Source organism: Pagrus major, chromosome 10 (assembly GCF_040436345.1).
Source record: "Pagrus major chromosome 10, Pma_NU_1.0".
NCBI lineage: Eukaryota > Metazoa > Chordata > Actinopteri > Spariformes > Sparidae > Pagrus > Pagrus major.
In genome coordinates, this window is record NC_133224.1 from 12,742,994 (window position 1) to 12,761,727 (window position 18,734).

General features: G+C 40.5%; 1 protein-coding gene across 1 annotated transcript in view; it reads left to right on the forward strand.

The window, feature by feature from the left end:
* pde5ab (phosphodiesterase 5A, cGMP-specific, b) overlaps positions 1-18,734 on the forward strand; it is a 58,473-nt gene that overhangs the window by 19,507 nt on the left and 20,232 nt on the right. The window contains exons 8-11 of the mRNA XM_073474647.1: positions 4,193-4,260; positions 11,333-11,441; positions 11,544-11,628; positions 13,192-13,367. Coding sequence (XP_073330748.1) covers positions 4,193-4,260; positions 11,333-11,441; positions 11,544-11,628; positions 13,192-13,367 — 438 coding nt within the window. The remainder of the gene's footprint in view (positions 1-4,192; positions 4,261-11,332; positions 11,442-11,543; positions 11,629-13,191; positions 13,368-18,734) is intronic.

The window sequence follows — 18,734 nt, forward strand, 5'->3', positions numbered from 1 at the left end:
TGCTTTGTCCTGTAGTATGTTGGTATTCAAGTTTGCCATCTGCTGTAGTGCAAAAGATTTTGTTTTAATGTGTTGTTTTAATGGATCAATCAAATTATATTTATTTAGCCTGATGTGTCTCCCTGAGAAAATGTGTCCTGCATACCAAGAGAATCACACACACACACACACAGCACAGCGCATGCTTGAACATAACAACAAGCCATTCTTAACGATAGTTTGACTAACACTTCAAAACATTTGTTACGCACAACCCCAAGGATCTGACAGGTCTGCTGTCCTGACTGTCGAGTTGCCGTAAATACTGTTACAGAATGGTATGTTATTGTAAGTACTGATAGGATCAACTTCAATGCACATCATTGCCCATTTAGCAGCTGATGTGTGGGCATTATATAAATTTAACATTGAGGGATGAAATCTTTTGTTTATCTTTGACCTCATCAGTCTCTTGAGGAAAATTCAACATGCAGGATGTTTTATTTCTCTGGAGTGATAAGTAATATTGTCCAGTAAACAGGAATATTACTTACTCCAAGAGATTGTAAGTTTATCTACACTAACCTACATCACTACACTTGGCTCCGCACACTGCACCAAGTCATGTCCAACCTCACCGCCAGTCCCAACAATAAGGTTTCATAATTCATTCCACTGGGCTGATGGCCAGCTGCACTGAATTTGAAATTAATCTCAATATTGGGCTCACAAATTATCAACTATAAAGCCAATTCTGTATTCAATAAATAACTGTGCCTGGTATTTATTATAGCCATGTGAGACCCATTGAGATGAAGGCTTTTAATAACAGATGTTTTCAAAATACTGTCAAGATAGATTAACCCAAAACTCAAATCATATCGCTTCAAGTGCAGGGGTCTCAAACTCAAATTAGCTTGGGACCACTGCTGGTATTGTCATCTCATAGGGGGGCCACTACAGTTTTCAAGTGCTATAAGAAAGTGCAATATTTCAGACTATTTGGTTTTGATATAAATGTAGATCGTAGGCAACTGGACGTGGTTTAGCTGCCTGGATGACTGAGAACCTAAATCAACAACTTATTGAAACCTTTACTGAACTAACAAATGAAAAACATTTTTACTTTATTTCTTGCCAGACACCTGGCAACACTTCTGCTCATATTTTCTTCATATTTAACACGAAAAAACCATGCAAACAGAAATAAACATCTGTACGACATTAGGTTTTGACTGCAAATCTTTTTTCCTTATAAATAATAATACAATTTAAACCTTGCACTAGGCTTGCTGTGGTAGTCAGTGTTCCCGGTGTTACATGGTGGTCGGGTGTACACACAGTACTTGCCCACCACCCACACCTGCGTTGCACACAAAAAATCAATAGTCCGATGAAGGACGCCTGGATTACAAACTGCCGCAGACGTCTTCTCTGTGCAGCAGCGGGGCCAGCAGCAGGGTCGCACAGAGAAACAGCAGTCACATTTAACTTTTAGCATGGAGAGAGTAGGGAGAACTGACTGATAAGACGATGGTGGAGGATTTGTTATCACCTGTTTGGCAATATATTGGATTTAAAGTCAGTCAGAATAGGGAAGCTCTAGATGCTGGTACATATCTATGAACTACTTTTATACTATTTAATGTTTCAAGTTAAGGTATATATGGATATGCATACTTGTATATTATGTCTGGCACATTGGTAAAATGGGTTTGAAAGTGTATGGGGGATTAATAGGGGCCCACAGCCCATTTTCACCCCAGAGCTCCCTCACAGGCTTATCTGTCCCTGCTGTTAATAGTGTCTGATGTGGATCCTCCATAGTAATAGGATATTGCTTGAGAGTTTTGGCTTGAGAAATATTATTTCCACTGCTGTGAGCACCACAAATGGAATTAAAAACCCACAATACCATTCCCAACCCCAACGAATATAAAACCAAAACCATCTGCATTTATTACACCAGAGGAAAATTAGAAATGTATTTCTTTTTGTGATTAGGGTGAACCAACTCTTTATCATAATGAATCAAGACATTTTATTTCATGTATTCTCTGACCTCCATTGGCTCTGTCACAACCCACTTCATTACACTGTATGCATGTGTTTGTCCCTCTCATGACCTCAGGTTTGCCAGACCAGCTGTCTCCCTTTATTGTATACCCTCCCCCCATCTCTCTCTTCTCTCTCTGTCCTTACTAAACATTTACTCTGAGATTAGGAACTTTTACGGGCTAAGTCTGCCAGACAGCCCTCTGTATACAGGTGTCAGTGTTAAATGTCTGTAGTTTCTCGAGCAGGACCCACAGGTCTGTGGATTTAATCGTAAGCTTTTCTCAAGGAAAGGAGCTTTTCTGTAGGAAGTATAGTAAATGACAACGCTGGTCAGACGACCGTACCAACAATAACACAGGAGTTTTCTAGACTTTGGCCTGAGTTGGCTCACTTCACTTTACTGCAGTGTGACATCTGTTTAGAAACAGTGATTTGCATGTGTTAGCATGTGTGTGTTTTCTTGTGTTCAATATATTGTACAGTGTGTATGTAATGTATTTGCCTTGTGCTGGACATGCAAAAATCATCGGTTTGTGTTTTGCTTGTATGCATATGTGTGTGTTTTGTTAGTATCTGTTTGCATGTGTGCATAATACCATGTTTGAGTGTGCTGTCTTTTATATGGTGAGCATGAATGTGTGTGTTTTGGGTTTGGGTGTGTGACTCTTATATGATAGGGTTAGACATCTGGCTCGCTTCAGAGATTGTTTTTTTTTCCTTCTGTGTTGTTTAACTCACCTAAGTTATAATCATGATTATTCAATTAATCTTTTAGTCTATAAAATGTCCAAAAAACGAGGAAGATGCTCATCACAATTTCCCACAGCCCAAAGTGACGTCTTCAAATTACTTGTTTTGTCACAACCCAAGTCCAAAACCCAAAGACTCTTTATTTACGATCATAAATGACAATGAAAAGAAGAAAATCTGTATATTTAAGAAGCTGGAACCAGCAAATGTTTCACATTTTTACTTGAAAACTGAAACAATAAATCGATTGTCAAAATAGTTGGCAATTTACTTTTGATCGACTAATCAATTGATCAAGTAATCTTTGCAGCTCTAATGTCAGGCTACCTCTTCTTTAGCTACTTAGAGAGGACCTGACTTGTGTAGGCCACTTGTTAGAAAAGCATTTGATTTAATTACAATCAGATTTTATTCCCTTTGTTTCCTTTTCCCAATGCTCAACTCCACTATTAACACATAAATCACACAGTTTGTTGTGTTATGTTATGGATTAAGAAAATGCCTGGAGGTCCATAATATAACATGAGCAGAATGCATGAGATTAATGTATATGCCCTTGACTCAGATAACTGCGTAAGAAAATCCTTACAGACATTACCAATGAACCATTCCCTTGTCCTTTCCTGACTGATCCTTTTAAAGTATATAAGAAGACAAGGCCGATTTATTTCAATATTCCTACACTCAGGAAAAAAATTCCATTGTCTCATGTCATCCTGTTATAAACTTTCCCCCTCGCCAAAACCCCCAATAAATGTCATAACATTGGCAGGTCCTATTTCTGTTTAAAACAGCTTTATTACCATCACCTAGATAGATCGAGGTGAACTAATACCACCGAGTAAAGGTGTGTGTGTGTGCACGCAAGGGTAGGGGGCAAATTTTTCCAAAACGAATAAGCCTCGTCCATCTTTAACATCCTGTCCCCACGTCTTAAAAATGGAAAAAGGATTCTTTGTGAGGGGTTGTGAGTGCAGGTTGAGAGAAAACAAGTCCCTATAAGGTGGGGAAAAGACGAAAGGCGTGCTGGAATGTCGAAATAAACTCTCCTTCTGGCAAGGCCTGAGGGATAATAGATCAACGTCCCTTTTCTTCATGCTTGGAGACGTGTTTTAGGTGGTGTGCATCGCACCACTGGATGTTGGGTTTAGCTTTAATGGTTTAATTTGAGGGAATGAGGAAATTGATACAGCCAGAAAACATACAGGGTGGACCTGCAGCAAAGCATGAAAGTCATTCTCTTTAGGTGAAAATCTAGACCATACCAAGACCCTGTCTGTATGTATGTTGTCACCTGATTCTGATGGCATGGTGCCAAGCAAACGTCTCCTCCCAGCAAGTCCCAGCTACATCACTCAGTCTGTAATATCCCACACAAATAAATGTACTTCTATTCGTTTTGCAGAACTCCTTCTCCAGTGTCTTTCACATGGAATACGAGGAGCTGGGTGAAGTCCTAGACGCCCCCAAAAGGTAAGCGATCGCCCTCAACTGAAACCCGTTATTAAATTAAAAGTCCTACAGATAAGTCTTGAGGAGTACTCCAGCTGTTTCCACCAGCTATTAGCACTAATGTTTCCCTGATTTTGTGAATTACATCAGAGGCCCTTGGATGACATTTGTGTAACAGGCACCTTCAAACAAATGCATTATCATCATGTAATTTCGAAGGACTAGCACAAAACTAATGTTTTGGCAGTAGTGAAAGTCTTATTGTGCCCATTCAGTCACTTTGAATTGCAACGAAAAGACAAGCCAAAGTGGCTCAGTCCAATAATAAGTCAGCAGAGCTGATTTGGAGCCTCATGGGATCTTTTTGAGGTAATCCGCCTTCTTCCCCGTCGAATTCCCAGACACTTGATTGATGCGAGTTTCGGCTCAAAGCTCTTGTTCTCATTAGCTGGGTTTTGTTGGCTCAATATGTAGTCTTTAGGGCTGATTTGACAGCTCCTCAGTCACAACCTGTATGTCATGATGAGGCAGGCGGTCTGAGACCTTTCCAAGAGGTTCCGACAATTGTCTGTCACGCACAGACTTTTTTATTAGGTCAACATGCATTCTTATTGCATATGACAGCTATATTAGTTGCATATGTGGAGGAGCAGTTCTGCTACAGTGGATGGAGGTGTGCGGTGAAGTTCTTCTCAGCCAGAAAATATTTGTTCATGTTGCCTGTGTAGATATTTGCAATACATATTACAGCTTACATGTGAAGCATCATTGAAACATTGTAACATACAGCTACCTTCATATCCCCACCATTAACATATGAGACCATTGTTGCATTGTTGATGTGTTTTTCTAATAAAATCTAAAATCTTTATTTTTACCGGAACAATCTTCCTTTTTTTCATCCCCCATAACCCAGCTAAGATATTCTCCTGCTGTGTCATCCATGCTTCCTACAAAATACGTTCATGTTTATGCCCCCCGGTAGCCAAATGGTTACAGAGCATGCCACTTAGTAACTGCAACATCCCTGGTCCAATTCAAGCTGGGGTCCTTTGTTGCATGTCATGCCCCTCTCCACTTATTTCCTGTATGCCTCTTCACGATCAATTGTCGAATACAGGCTAAAATGTGGAGGGGAAGAAATACCAAGAATTGGAGCAAGTGTGACTTCTTCTTGGATTGTATTCTCTGGTGAAGTTTTTTACAATTCAGGAAATGTGATGTTCTTAAGGTTTACTCAGAAAGTGCTTATGGGATGGTTAAACTGTGTCCTAAAAACTCTTCTCTGACAGCTGTTTTATTCCTCATACAACTATGTGTGCCAGTGTTTTGTGTAAGTGTGACATCATGAATTAATTTAAAGGAAAAACTGCCTGTGTCTGATCTCTTGTGAGGTTTAGGTCCACCAAAACTTTGATTAAAGTTAGGGAAACATTGCTGTCTTTCTTAAACATGTAACAAGGAACTTTTAAGTGGTTATGATGGTTGTGGTTTAAATTTAATACTGATGCCTCTATATGATCTACATAAGCAAACTAAACTAGAAGATCGGCTATATTGTATATATTTACCTTCACCAAGGAGGTTATGTTTTTCCATGTGTTTGTTTGTTGGTTGGTTGGTAGGTTTGTTGGTTGGTTGGTAGGTTGGTTGGTTGGTTGGTAGGTTGTTTGGTTGGTTGGTTGGTTGGTTGGTTGGTTGGTTGGTTTGTTTGTCAGCAGGTCTAGACAAATACTTCTAAATGGACTTCCACGAAACTTGGGTCTTGCCCCAGAATAGACCCAGGATGCAGTTAACTTACTATCCATGCATCCAGGGGATGCACTATATTTTATTCCTGATAATGCTACATTGTGAACAACAAATCTGTATTGAAAAATAAAGGGAAACTTGCTATTGAGACAGAAAAAAAAATCTGCGGGTCACCGTTTCCAACCAATCATCGAGACATGATACTTTCTGCTGCAACAAGACCAATCATGACACACAGATTTCAACAATCAAAGCTACAAACTTGGTATTGGTGAATAAACTAACTAGGCAGTTGTCAAGAATAATCAGCTCTGATCTATTCTTAATTCTCTCGTGACGATGATGACAGATGATGCTTCACCGTTCAGGAGAGAAACCATAGAAATTAACCACTATTTAGTTCATTTGAATTTTGTAGATCAGGATGGTGTGATAGGGCTGTACCTGACCCAGGATTTGGTCAGGGGAATCAGATTTGGCTGTTCAATAAAAAGATTAAACTATTCGCCTTTCTCAGTCTAGCTCACACTAAACTTCTTTATCAGCCTACATCAGTATGTTTTACCTGCAGCCACAGACTTGCATTGTAACGTCTTTCTTCATTGTCTGTGATGTGAAAACATCCGATTTCCACACAGTATCCTGCTCATAGTTCAGTTATAAAATCCCAGCAAGTGTCTCTCCTGTCGGGCTCCTGACAGAGCTGTCAGAGCAGGACTGTTGACTTCTGACACTGACTTCAAGCAAGTGATATATTAATATATATATATTAATATATATCAATATTTAACTAACCAACAAACAATGGTGTTTCGCATACTTCAACCTGCCTTGAGTTGCCTGAACATTACCATAAAAATGTCAACTGGTTTAGTTGAGGCAGCGGATACTATACATAAAAACAAATGAAGTACATTACCAGTGAAAAATTAGAAAAAAAACACAATCTGAGCAGCATTATAATACTCAGTGTCCATCTCACAGCTTTCATTAGCAGACTTATTACTGCTGATGAAAACTCCTTCTACTGACAAAGAATGGTAGATGCTCTTGAAAGCTCAGGAAATACCTAGTAAGTTGATTTTCAATTAAGAAGTATTATTTTCAATTGGAAGCTAACTGTCCCATTTGGTGCAAATTAGATGAACACAATTTTTAGGACACAAGGTTGGCTATGTTTACCAAAGCCAACCCAGTGTCAAAGAAATTATCCCCCCAGGAAATGATCATTTCTAGGAGAGATAAAGAAAAACAATAGAAGCAATAGAGGATAAAGAGGCCAATAAGAGAATCAAACGGTTTAAGGATGTACAGGCAGGATGAGTAGAGGTTCAGGATGAGAAGAAAAGCACAGCTTCCTGACATCAACTCGTGCTCCAGCCAGGAGGAGTAAATAAGCAGTAATCTGATTTCAGACGCAATGAGATAGAAAACCCTGCCTCCTCCCCTGCCCCCCTCGTCTCCAGGGTGGTCTGGCCTCCCCAGTTGCTACGCAGCGTCTAAAATTCAATCTTTATCTCAGCTGAAGCAACACAATTGGTCTGTGTGTATATGTGTGTACAGTTGTGTTTGCTGTATACTGTATATGTGTTTATTTACCAATATTGGGTCCTATATTGGTCTTAAATAGGTTTCCAATACTTTATCGGAAGATTCTCCATCCTTACAAGTATAACATTCTAGAGGATACACTTAACACTATGAATTCCTCAAAATAATATTTGGCTCAACTTGCAACTGCTTCAAAGAAGGCGCCCAAGAAATGTGACAAAGATGTCGACTTGAGCTCTTTGTCATGTTCCTTGGGCCATTCCTGAGTAGTTTTTTGCAGTATGGCAGGGTGCACTGTCCTGCTGGGTGGGCCACTGCCATTGCCATGAAGGGGTCAACAGAGTCTGCAACAATGTTTGGATCTTGGTGCTTGTCAAGTGGCTGACCTAAAAACTGTGAAGAATTGACTGTGTATCTGGAGGGGATTTTTCCCTGGAGAGTACTAGGAAGACCTGGAACGGAGTTATTGTGGAGTGGTTTTTGGACTGGTTCACTCATGCACTCATTCACTCACTACGGATTCACTGACTATTCAACATTCAATATATTTCTTGTTGCATTTAAAGAGAAGTGGTTGGAATCATCCTGGTTTAATGGGGACACCTTGCAATGTTTTAAAAGGGTTCATGAGAGTTATACTGTGTATTCTATACATGCATCCTTTGCAGGGTTTGACCAGACTCTGACTATAAAAACTGTCAGGCTCCGACCTGACTGGCACCCCAGTAACTTTAAGTCCAACCGCTACAAAGGTGAATGTGACTCCTGTTGTGCTGCAGCTCTATTGCTGGCCCCGCTGCTGCACGGAGTCACGGATCACCAGTCGTAGCATCCGTCATTGGACTTTTAAATAATTAAAAAGGCCGGTGGTGCAGTGGTGCAGTGGAGCAGTGGAGCAGTGGTGCAGTGGTGCGGTGGTGCGGTGGCCAAGTAATGTAATCTGTGTAAGCCAGAGAGCGCTGTTTGGGGTGGCGTTTCAACATTTGTAGGCGTGAAACCATTTTTAACAAGACGTTGGAACATTTTCCAGCCATGTTTGTTGTGTCTGAACCCTGCAAGCTAAAAAAAAATGTTCTAACCCTAAACCTAACCATAAGCACAGTCATAATCACAACATAAAAATGAAAACTGCGCCTAAAGAAACGTAAAGTTGCAACATAAAGAAATGTGACGTTGAACATTGCCAAATTTTATTCTGGCAATTGGGTTGATCAAAAACAGGAAGATCACAGTTAATGTCTTTTTTATATATATCCGTGTACTGGGAACAGGTCCACAAACAATACTTTCAGGTTCCGGTTTTATTGACTCTGTGTTGGCACTGACACCTGATCCTAGCAGATATAAAGCTAAGAGGCATAAGATCAATAAAACCTGATAGAAAACACGGTTGGTGACCTTTTTTTATTGGTGAAACAGATGGACCTCAGATCTTGTGAGCTTCCTGTTTTGAAACTGAGATTTAACATGTTTCTCCTGGGTCTGACTGACATTTAACTAAAGCTAGTGTATCTGTGTGTGCAAGCAGAGCTCAGTATGTAAGTGAGCTCTGCAAAAGAAAGGAAAAAGAGGCAGTTGTGAAGATTCCCGACACTGTCAGCGATGACACAAACCAGATGTCTTAACTTGTCTCGTCCTCCACAAAGTCTCATTTTTACAGCCAGCTCTCATGGCTGTTTCTCCCCTGTTTAGATCTAATAACTGACTTCAGATACTGATGTGTGTATGTGCGTGATTCCTCTGGGAGGGCTGCGATATGGTAAAACCGGGCAGTTCCTCCAACAGGGCCAACATGGGAGGGGAGGGGCCCTGCAGGATGTTAGCTTTGACCGGCTGGAACCGCAGGAGGCTTTTTATAGTGACATTAACCTCGGGCTGCGGCTCCTCAACGACAAGGCGTCTGTTTCGCCAGGAAGTTCAGTTGAGCTGAACCAATCGCAGGAATGGCAGGCTGAGCGCTTCAGGTTGACAAAGTCGGGCAATTCAGTTTTTCTGGGTCTAGATTGTGGCCCTGAATTGAAAGCAAGCATAGTGCTGTGATGGGTTTCAATTATGCCTGCAGCTAATCTGTGGCCTCATTTAAGTGAAGCACAGAGAGCAGGGAAGAAAACTTGGATTTTAAGTGTGTTTGGGTAATTAAACTCCAGCACAAATACACATACTGTGCAGCATGTCCACATGGACTGTGTGTGTGTGTGTGTGTGTGTGTGTGTGTGTGTGTGTGTGTGTGTGTATGTGGGAGTTGAGGCCAGTCTGGAGAGAACACATTTTTAGAATTAGCCTGAAGCCTTAAAGTCATCCGAAATGAAACTGTTAGTGGAGGTATGTTGGAAATCAAGCAAAACACACACACAGAAACACACACACACACACACACACACACACACACACACACACACACACACACACACACACACTTATGTACTTATTTGGTGGAGGACGTATTCAGGTTAGAATACTGTCTAAAAATACTTTAGACTTTTACTAGAGTAAAAGTCCTCGATCAGAATAATAAAATAAAAAAAATAAAAAGTAAAAAATAATGCAAAATGTACATAATGTATCAAACATATTCATCATGCAAAAACACTGCTTTCAGATTGTTATATTATTACATTTTGGGGAGTAGAAGTATGAATTAGCATAAACATAAAAATACTCAAGTAAATTGTACAAAACTAAAGTACTTCAGAAAATGTAGGTGGTTTCATTCCACCACTGGTTTCCTTTCCCTCCCTTTTCTTCTCCCTAACACACACACACTCACCCTGAAACACACTATTTGTCGTTCTTTCTCTCATCCAGTTGCACTCTCTCATATTTCCTCCCTCTGGCTTACACACACAAACACACACACACACACACACACACATAACGGCCCACCGCAAAATCCACTGGCTTTTGCCTTAACCTCATGTTATGTTTGTATATCCATTTTCCATCATTTATCATGCAGTATTATAGCCGACTCTGTGGTCGGACTGGGAGAAACTCAAGATAACAAACAGGCACTGAGAGACGTGACTGACGGCTTCAAGTCTCTGAACTGAGCCGGGGTGCAGGCTGGGCTCAGGTGCAGTTTCTTAGCTGCAGTTCTCTCATTAACCAGCAGATGTTTTATTGACATCTAAACTGCTGTTTAGCTGTGATTTTAAGGATGCAGGTTTAGATTTATAATTGTTGCAAGATAAAATCCAAGAAGCAGCTGGGTAAAGGAATAGTCGCAAGTGACTGATAGTAGATGGGAGGTGAAGATCGTGGGGTGATTGTCACCTTGTTAATCGATGGCGGATGGCGTCATTCTCATGGACGGATTAAAAAAATATAAGTAGACTGTAAAATGCTTAAGTGGGTCTTGGGCGGCCCGCTCAAATAAGCTGTATGTGAGGGAAACAATGATATTTTAATAGATGAATTGAGGAGTCTCACAGCCTGGGAAAAAGAAGCTGCTCTGTTGTCTGGTGGCACGGCACTAAAACAACATTTACTTTGTTTCTGTTTATCTTCATCATGAAGTTATAAATCTAACGTAGCCACAAAGAGATGCATTACGTCACCGTCATGTCCCATGCAAACAGCTGGGTATAAAAAAGAAAACTAATATTAGAAATATGTTGTGTCTTTCTTTCACTCACTTCTAAAACAAATTAGCCAAATCAAGATCTTAAGACACAAGGCGGCGGTGTTCATACTCAGCATAAGTTCCTTGTGACTGCTATAATCCAGGTGAGCTTGGTCAATATGAATGGATACTCATGAAGTTGTTTTGTTTTGTTGTTCGTCTCCTCAGGGACTGTGATGTCAGTCAGATTAACTACATGTACGGCCAGTATGTCAAAAACACCATGCAGCCTCTCAACATCGCAGATGTCACCAAGGACCAACGCTTCCCCTGGACGGTCAGTATATGTTTCCTTTCCTTTTGATTTTTTCATCCATTTTCTTTTCTCTTGTTTTTCAAAATTCTGTTATTATCCTTCTTACTCAATTATCTCTGACAGAGTGAAAACCCAGATCACACCAGCAACCAGATTAAGAGTTTGCTGTGCACTCCCATCAGGAATGGCAAGAAGGACAAAGTTATAGGTAGGATCACTCTCTTTCTCTCTCTATCTGGTGTAGCCCCCCTTTTGAAGTACTAAACCTGGGCTTAAACCACCTCTTTTTCATCTGTTCATGACAGCAGCTTAGCTGCAGTGAGATCTGTTGGGAGAAATTTAGCCTGTACTGACATGGACATGTACAACAGCAAGATGTTAGGTGTAGACCATCAGCAGAGACTGTGTAATTAGTGGTGAAATGTTCCTTTAAAGTGTATTTTTATTGCTAGCAGCCTCACACATTAGCCAACAGTTATATCAGAAGAGATTGCTTCAGTGATGTAACATCAGCACAGTTGTAAGAGGCTTTAACAACCTTGTATCACAGGCCTGAGACCACATTAAGCACAGCATAGTTATTACCACTTTTATGATCTGTCCATGAATAGTCCTGCCACTCCATCCATCAAAGTGATTATCATCAGCATAATTAGCTGATAGCAGCTCCATTAGTTGACTATGAACATGACTAATGACCATGGATGCACTTAGTGATCAAACAAAACAGGTCCTTATGGCCTGTCCTCCAACCTGTAAGAGTCTTAGTCATGAGCAGCTTATCACAATTAAATGTTCTGTGCCCTTCTTATCTAACATATCAGTTAAAACTACCACATTTATCTTCTTCATGAATACATTATGAGCATTTAGAGATGCAATATTCAGTCATGTGTCCTTATAAGGCACAGGTTTGTGTTCACATGTAAGCAAAAACTGGCAATCTCATTCCAGTCACGACACAAAGGTACAAGTTACAAGGTAGATTTATTTTATTTTGTTTGTTTTTAGTTAAGGTTTAGTCCTTGAGTCCTGCTACATTTTTTGTTGAGGATGAGTTCAAGAGTCTCAAGGCCTGAGGAGGCTCCATAGGCCGGTGGTACGGCAGCGAATACTTCTGTATCTTTGGCCAGATAGGAAGACAGGAAGCGAAGCAGATTTATGGCTTGCATCCTCCAATCACCTGAAACTACTGTTCTTCTCTATTAGCTCACCTCTCTCATTTTGCTCTAATGAAATGATTAGACGGCCCACCCACCCACCTGCCGTACCTGCCTGCCTGTGTGTGCTCCGCTTGTTCAGCCAATTCTCATGACCAGAGTCTTCCACAAGGCGAGGCAGGTGTATTGCTAAAGCTATTAGTGAGCCAGTCGCATGATAATGGCAGTGAAAGTTCCACCACAGTTTGTCAATACTAACATACTAGCTCGACAGCGGCGATTACTAACAGTAGCCATGTTCGTTGTAAGCATTCATTATGATAATACTAGATGTTTTCTTACGTGTGGATAAGTCATGAGGCAGTCGGATACAGTTAGCGATGACAACAACGTGCTGTACTCACAGCTGAAACTGCTCTTCAGCAGCTACACACAGCGCCTGAGCCAAAAACAGAAGTTGCTGACGCTGACAAAACAAAATTTCAAAAATGTATCTGTTTTGTTTAATGCCTTGTCATTCTTATCAGTGAAAACACCGAGCGTAATGTGCACTGACTTTTACATTTCAAAAAATACAACTTATTTGTCTGTTCCTGTTTGTGTGTGTGTAGGTGTGTGTCAGCTTGTTAATAAGATGGATGAAGCATCGGGCAGCGTGAAGGCCTTCAACAGGAACGATGAGCAGTTTCTGGAGGCCTTTGCCATCTTCTGCGGCCTCGGCATCCAAAACACACAGATGTACGAAACAGTGGAGAGAGCCATGGCCAAGCAGGAGGTCACTCTGGAGGTCAGCCTCATGCAAACACACACACACATGCTTAATATTCTTTCTTAAAATGCATCATGAAACTTTGATTTCAGTGCGTTCTGTGACCCATGCTTACCTGGGTAATAATGACCAACCCCAGAGCAGTATGGTTTTTTTTAAACATTTCTTCACAGGATTAGCAAAACGAACACAGAAAATCCTACCGTACAACATCAAAAGATGAAAGAAACCTAATTACATCACTCAGCTCTGGAGCAAAAAAAAATACACAGGTTCAAACAAGGTCACCTTAAATGGCAACCAACCCCTACAACTCCCCAACAGGGATGTTCCAGCAGCATGGCAAATGCCACATCTTACAAAACATTAAGAGACAATTAGTCAGTATGGCTGAGTAAGACATCAGAGGGTCAGTTTGGCTTCTAAGATTAATACAACATTTTTTTTAACTTACGCACTCGAAAGCTAAAAGTATTAAATGATGAGAGTCCAATTGGTGACTTATAGTACAGTAAAAAACGGTCTAGAAATACTGTACCCGTTTATAGCCGTTTAATGCAACCGAACAGCCTTGCAATACATTATATCACTGTAAAGCTTAGTCTTTTATATTATCTATATTTGTATCATCTGTCCTTGTTTCTTCCTTTTTTGCACTCTTCCATCTCCCTTTTCTTAGTTATAACTTTACCTGCTCTACATACATTGCCTGCTGCTCTGTCTTTGACATTTTATCAAGTGATAAAGTGTAGTTCCCAGCAATCACACACATTTTCTTCAGCTGACTTTTTGATTTTCTTATTTCTATCTAAACACCACTCATAATATGTTCAGTTGTGGACTTTGATATAGACAAAAAGTACATTCATCCATAATAATTATGTAACAAAAGATAATATGTAATAAATCACTATATCAGAGATAGACACCAGTAACTTGACATGAGCATAACAAATAGGTGAAGGCTGAAAACAAAAACATGTAATTTTATAACACATTGTGTGTGCTTTTCTACTTCTATCTTTGTGAGGGATCCTTTCGAAGTTTAGACTTTAACAGGTTTTGGGATTACGATCAGGTTTACGGTTAGGGTACAATTTGAAATGAGGCATTTAGATGATGTGTCATCGTGATGAGGAGAAGTGAGGGTCCTCTCAAGTATCCAAGTGTTGAAAAGTACGGTGTCTGTGAGAGAGCATCTCTAATGTAGCTGTGTGTGGGTGTGTGAGTGACAGTGATGAGACGATGCAGGAGGATTTTTCAAGCTGCTTCTGACACTTCCCTGCCTCCAGCCTCTCTGAGCGGCAGCCAGAAAAACACAAATTCATTTTAACTGAGCCCACACACACTGACAATTGACTATTTCACCTTAAATTCAGTTTCATGTATTTCCTCTCTCCAACTTTCAGTCACATGCACGCATACACACTTGCTGTTTTTTCGGCGGTGGAGCTGTCAGCTTCAGGGTGCCAGAGGTGACGCCTCCTCTCGGCTGCAGCTGACGGCCACATTCTCTGGCACCCAGCAGGATCCACTTTACCCAGTTAAAGCAGGCCTCACTCCAACTGGTCTGGACCATTGTGCTGCCCTTCTATTCGCTCTCCAACTCTGTGCATATGTCCAGCTTTGTGTGGCTGCTGTAGCCAAAAAAGAAGAGATTAAAAAAAGGGGACAGCTGATTGAAGAAACTAGACAGTAGAAATGTACAAATTATACTTTTATCACTCACCAGACATCAAAACTTTGGAGAAACTAAACCTCCAAAATGAGAAAGTTGAAAAACTGATTTATGCCAATATGGGGAGTCTTTGATCACATAAAATATCATTTTCTGATAATTACATTACATCCAAGAGGAGCAGGATGAATCCTTGGACAAATAGTGTGTTGATTTTAATTCCCTGTGCCGGTCAACGATATCAGTGTATCAGTACATGGGTGTATGTGAATCCGTGTATCATTCGTTTTTCAAAATAAAACCAAAAATAAGAAAACGAAAAAACAATTCCTTTTCTCAGTATTCGTTTCCTAAACTAAAATGAAAAAACGGATAACGACTCGTTTTTTTCAGTTTTCGATTTTATGCTCAAATGAATAATGGAAAAAACGGATAACGAGCGTTTCCCGTTTCATGTTGCAAGCATTTGGTACCTACACCGGAAATTACCGTCACCCGGAAGTGGCCTGGAGCAAAGCTAACGTTAGCAGAGCCAGTCAATTCTCTGACGTTACCAGAGCGTGGTAGAAATCTCGGCATGCGTTTTACCATCCTCAAAAAGCTGTCCAATTATATCTGCATGATCCTCAAGTCCTGCCATTATTTTTGTTTTGCGCGCCCTCGCAGTACAGAGACAGAGACGGTCACTTCCGCTTCCGGCTCATTGAACTTTTTTCAGATCAAAATGGGATAAAACATGAAACGGGAAACGCTCGTTATCCGTTTTTTCCATTATTCATTCGAGCATAAAATCGAAAACTGAAAAAAACGAGTCGTTATCCGTTTTTTCATTTTAGTTTAGGAAACGAATACTGAGAAAAGGAATTGTTTTTTCGTTTTCTTATTTTTGGTTTTATTTTGAAAAACGAATGAACGAATGATACACGGATTTATGTGAAGCTTATGAGCTGCCACTCATAACATTTCAAATCTGAATTAATAATGTTTATCATGCATTTCTTAATATGCGATATCTTGTTGATATCCGGTATCACTGATGAGACTGCCACCTTGACAAATCTCTAATCCCCAAGCTCTTAACAGACAGCGATAATGATTTAATAAGAGTAATGTTAAATTAAAGTTTGATAACTGAGGGGGACACAGGGGAGAAGTTTCGCCTCTGATGACATCACACCTCCCAGTTTCAAGACCCCTTTAAAGAAAGGGTGATGCTCTCTTTACGTTGCAACGGTAGTTTCTCTTCACCGCCGGACGCCAGCTGGGACACACCTCTGCTGGCTCGACCCCGGCCCCTGCCCAGATGTCAGCTGCATGCTGGCAACTCAAGCAGACTGTTGTGCCCACAGATACCTGTCTCCACCACAACATCTCGGATCAAGCTGGTGCGCTCGACGGGCATACCGTCCTCCAGGCCGACAGAGGACGAGGAGAGGTTGTGGAGCTTGGTGCTCACACACAGTCAAAGTTGATGGACAGTGTTTCCCAGATGTCAAACTTTTGATACGAAGATGCCGACCACATTATCATCACCATCTTGCTGCTGCTGCTTAAATACACCCTGACGCAGATCCAAAAGATGCACTACGCGTTTATGCATTTTTGTATATTAATAACTGTAAATACAGTCGTGGCCAAAAGTCTACATACACTTGTAAAGAACATGTATATCATGGCAGTCTTGAGTTTGAGTGATTTCTACAGCTCTCTTGTTTCTGTGATGGAATGAGAGGAACACAGACTACTTTGTCACAAAAAACATTCATGAAGTTTCGTTCAGTAATTAATTTATTGTAGATCTTCTGACAATGTGACCAAATCTGCTGGATCAAAAATATACATACATATACATACTTAAATGATCGATTGTGGTCATTATAGAAAGTTGTGTCAGTCAAATTTGCTTTGTAGCATGGCCTCTTAAATCCTGATTGATAACAGCTGATAACTTTTCTGGGCCCAGTTTAATAGGGACTACAATGGGAAAGTCTAAGGAGCTCAACATTGATCTGAAAGAGTGCACAAACTAACTGAGAAAATTGGTCAGGATGGTCAAGAGTCAACCAAAAAGCAAGTCTGCGCTGAATTAGAAGCTGCTGACAGGTGTCAGCGTCAACAGCGGGTTTTGCATTGCCATGGGCTGAGAGGCTGCTGTGCAAGAATGAAGCTCTTGATCCAGATGCAGCACTTTAAAGCTTGACTGAAGTGTGTTGCTGATCACATGGACAAAGAAAAAAACCTTCTGGAGGAAACCTCTGTGGTCAGATTATTAGAAAAATTGAGTTGTTTGACCACGATGAGCAGCAATATGTTTAGAAGAGAGAAGGTGGGCCTTTAACCCCAAGAACACTATACATACTGTCAAGTGGTAGTATTATGCTGTGGGGCTGTTCTGCTGCCAGTAGATCTGCCACTCTAAAGAAAGAAAATCAATAACGTGCTCTTTCAGATCAATGTTGAGCTCTTTAGACTTTCCTATAGTAGTGTTTGTGGCTGAGTCTAGTGGGTGTATCAAACAAGCCTGATTAAAATGGGCCCAGACAACTGTTATCAATCATAATCACCAAAATTGATCTTTAAAGTTACTGTATGTATATCTTTGACCCAGCAGATTTGGTCATACTTCCAGGAGCACATAATATATTCATTATTGAACCGAACTTCATGAATGTTTTTTGTGACAAAGTAGTTTGTGTTCCACTCATTCCATCACAGAAAAAATGAGTCGTAGAAATCATTGGAACTGAAGACTGCCATAATATACATGTTCTTTACAAGTGTATGTACATTTCTTACCATGCCTGTATGTTCTGTAATTTTGTGTAGCATGCAGGTGTTTACAAACTTTAATTTAGTTACACAACCCTGTGTTGTATAATGAGGAAGAAATTGCCTTGTACCTTGAACCTTGTATGCTTGGAGACAAGAACTTACAGGCCAGAGGCCTGCTACACCTTTGTGTCCTGACCCAACAATGTCAGGACTGAAGAAACTGGAGATAGCCTGCATACCTTCCCAAGGGTGCGTGAAACACCACACCAACAAAAGCCAGCTGGAGGATCGACACAACGCCTTTCCAAGGATTGAATGATATGGTAGATGGTTTACAGATTCAATAAGTGTAGGAAAACACCAAGTTCTAACTTAGATTTCTTGATTTCTTCCTGGTTACTCTCAATACTCTCAGCTTTGAACTGCACAAGCACAGTCTGTTTTAAAGTTCCTCCATTCAGAGTTATATTGTGTTGCTGTTCACAGCTCCATTTACATCTACCATCTCCAAACCCAAGAACCTCTACGTTCTTTGTCCAGTGTCTCATCACCATACTTAAGTCTGTGTTTTGTTGTTGTCACGTTTTTGTCTGTAGATAAAAGAATAAATGACTACAAGTCATTGTTTGTGGTTCTGTACATTTTACAGTTTACCACATAATGAGACAGGGGAAATCCATAACAAAATGTGCAAAAGTAGGTGTCACTAAAACGTTCTTATTACTGTCTGTTGTAGAAATGAAATTCCCAAATTGCCTTTGATCTGTTTTTAGACAAAAAAGACACAAAGTGGTCTTGTTTTACTGGCAGTGAACTCCAGAGCATGATGGCTTCTTCATATTTTGGATTTAGCTGACATGTAGGAATGATGAGCAGCACCACTTTGTCTCTTCTTCCCTGTATAAAAGTTTGTTCATCTTCAGCTTTCGCAGTTG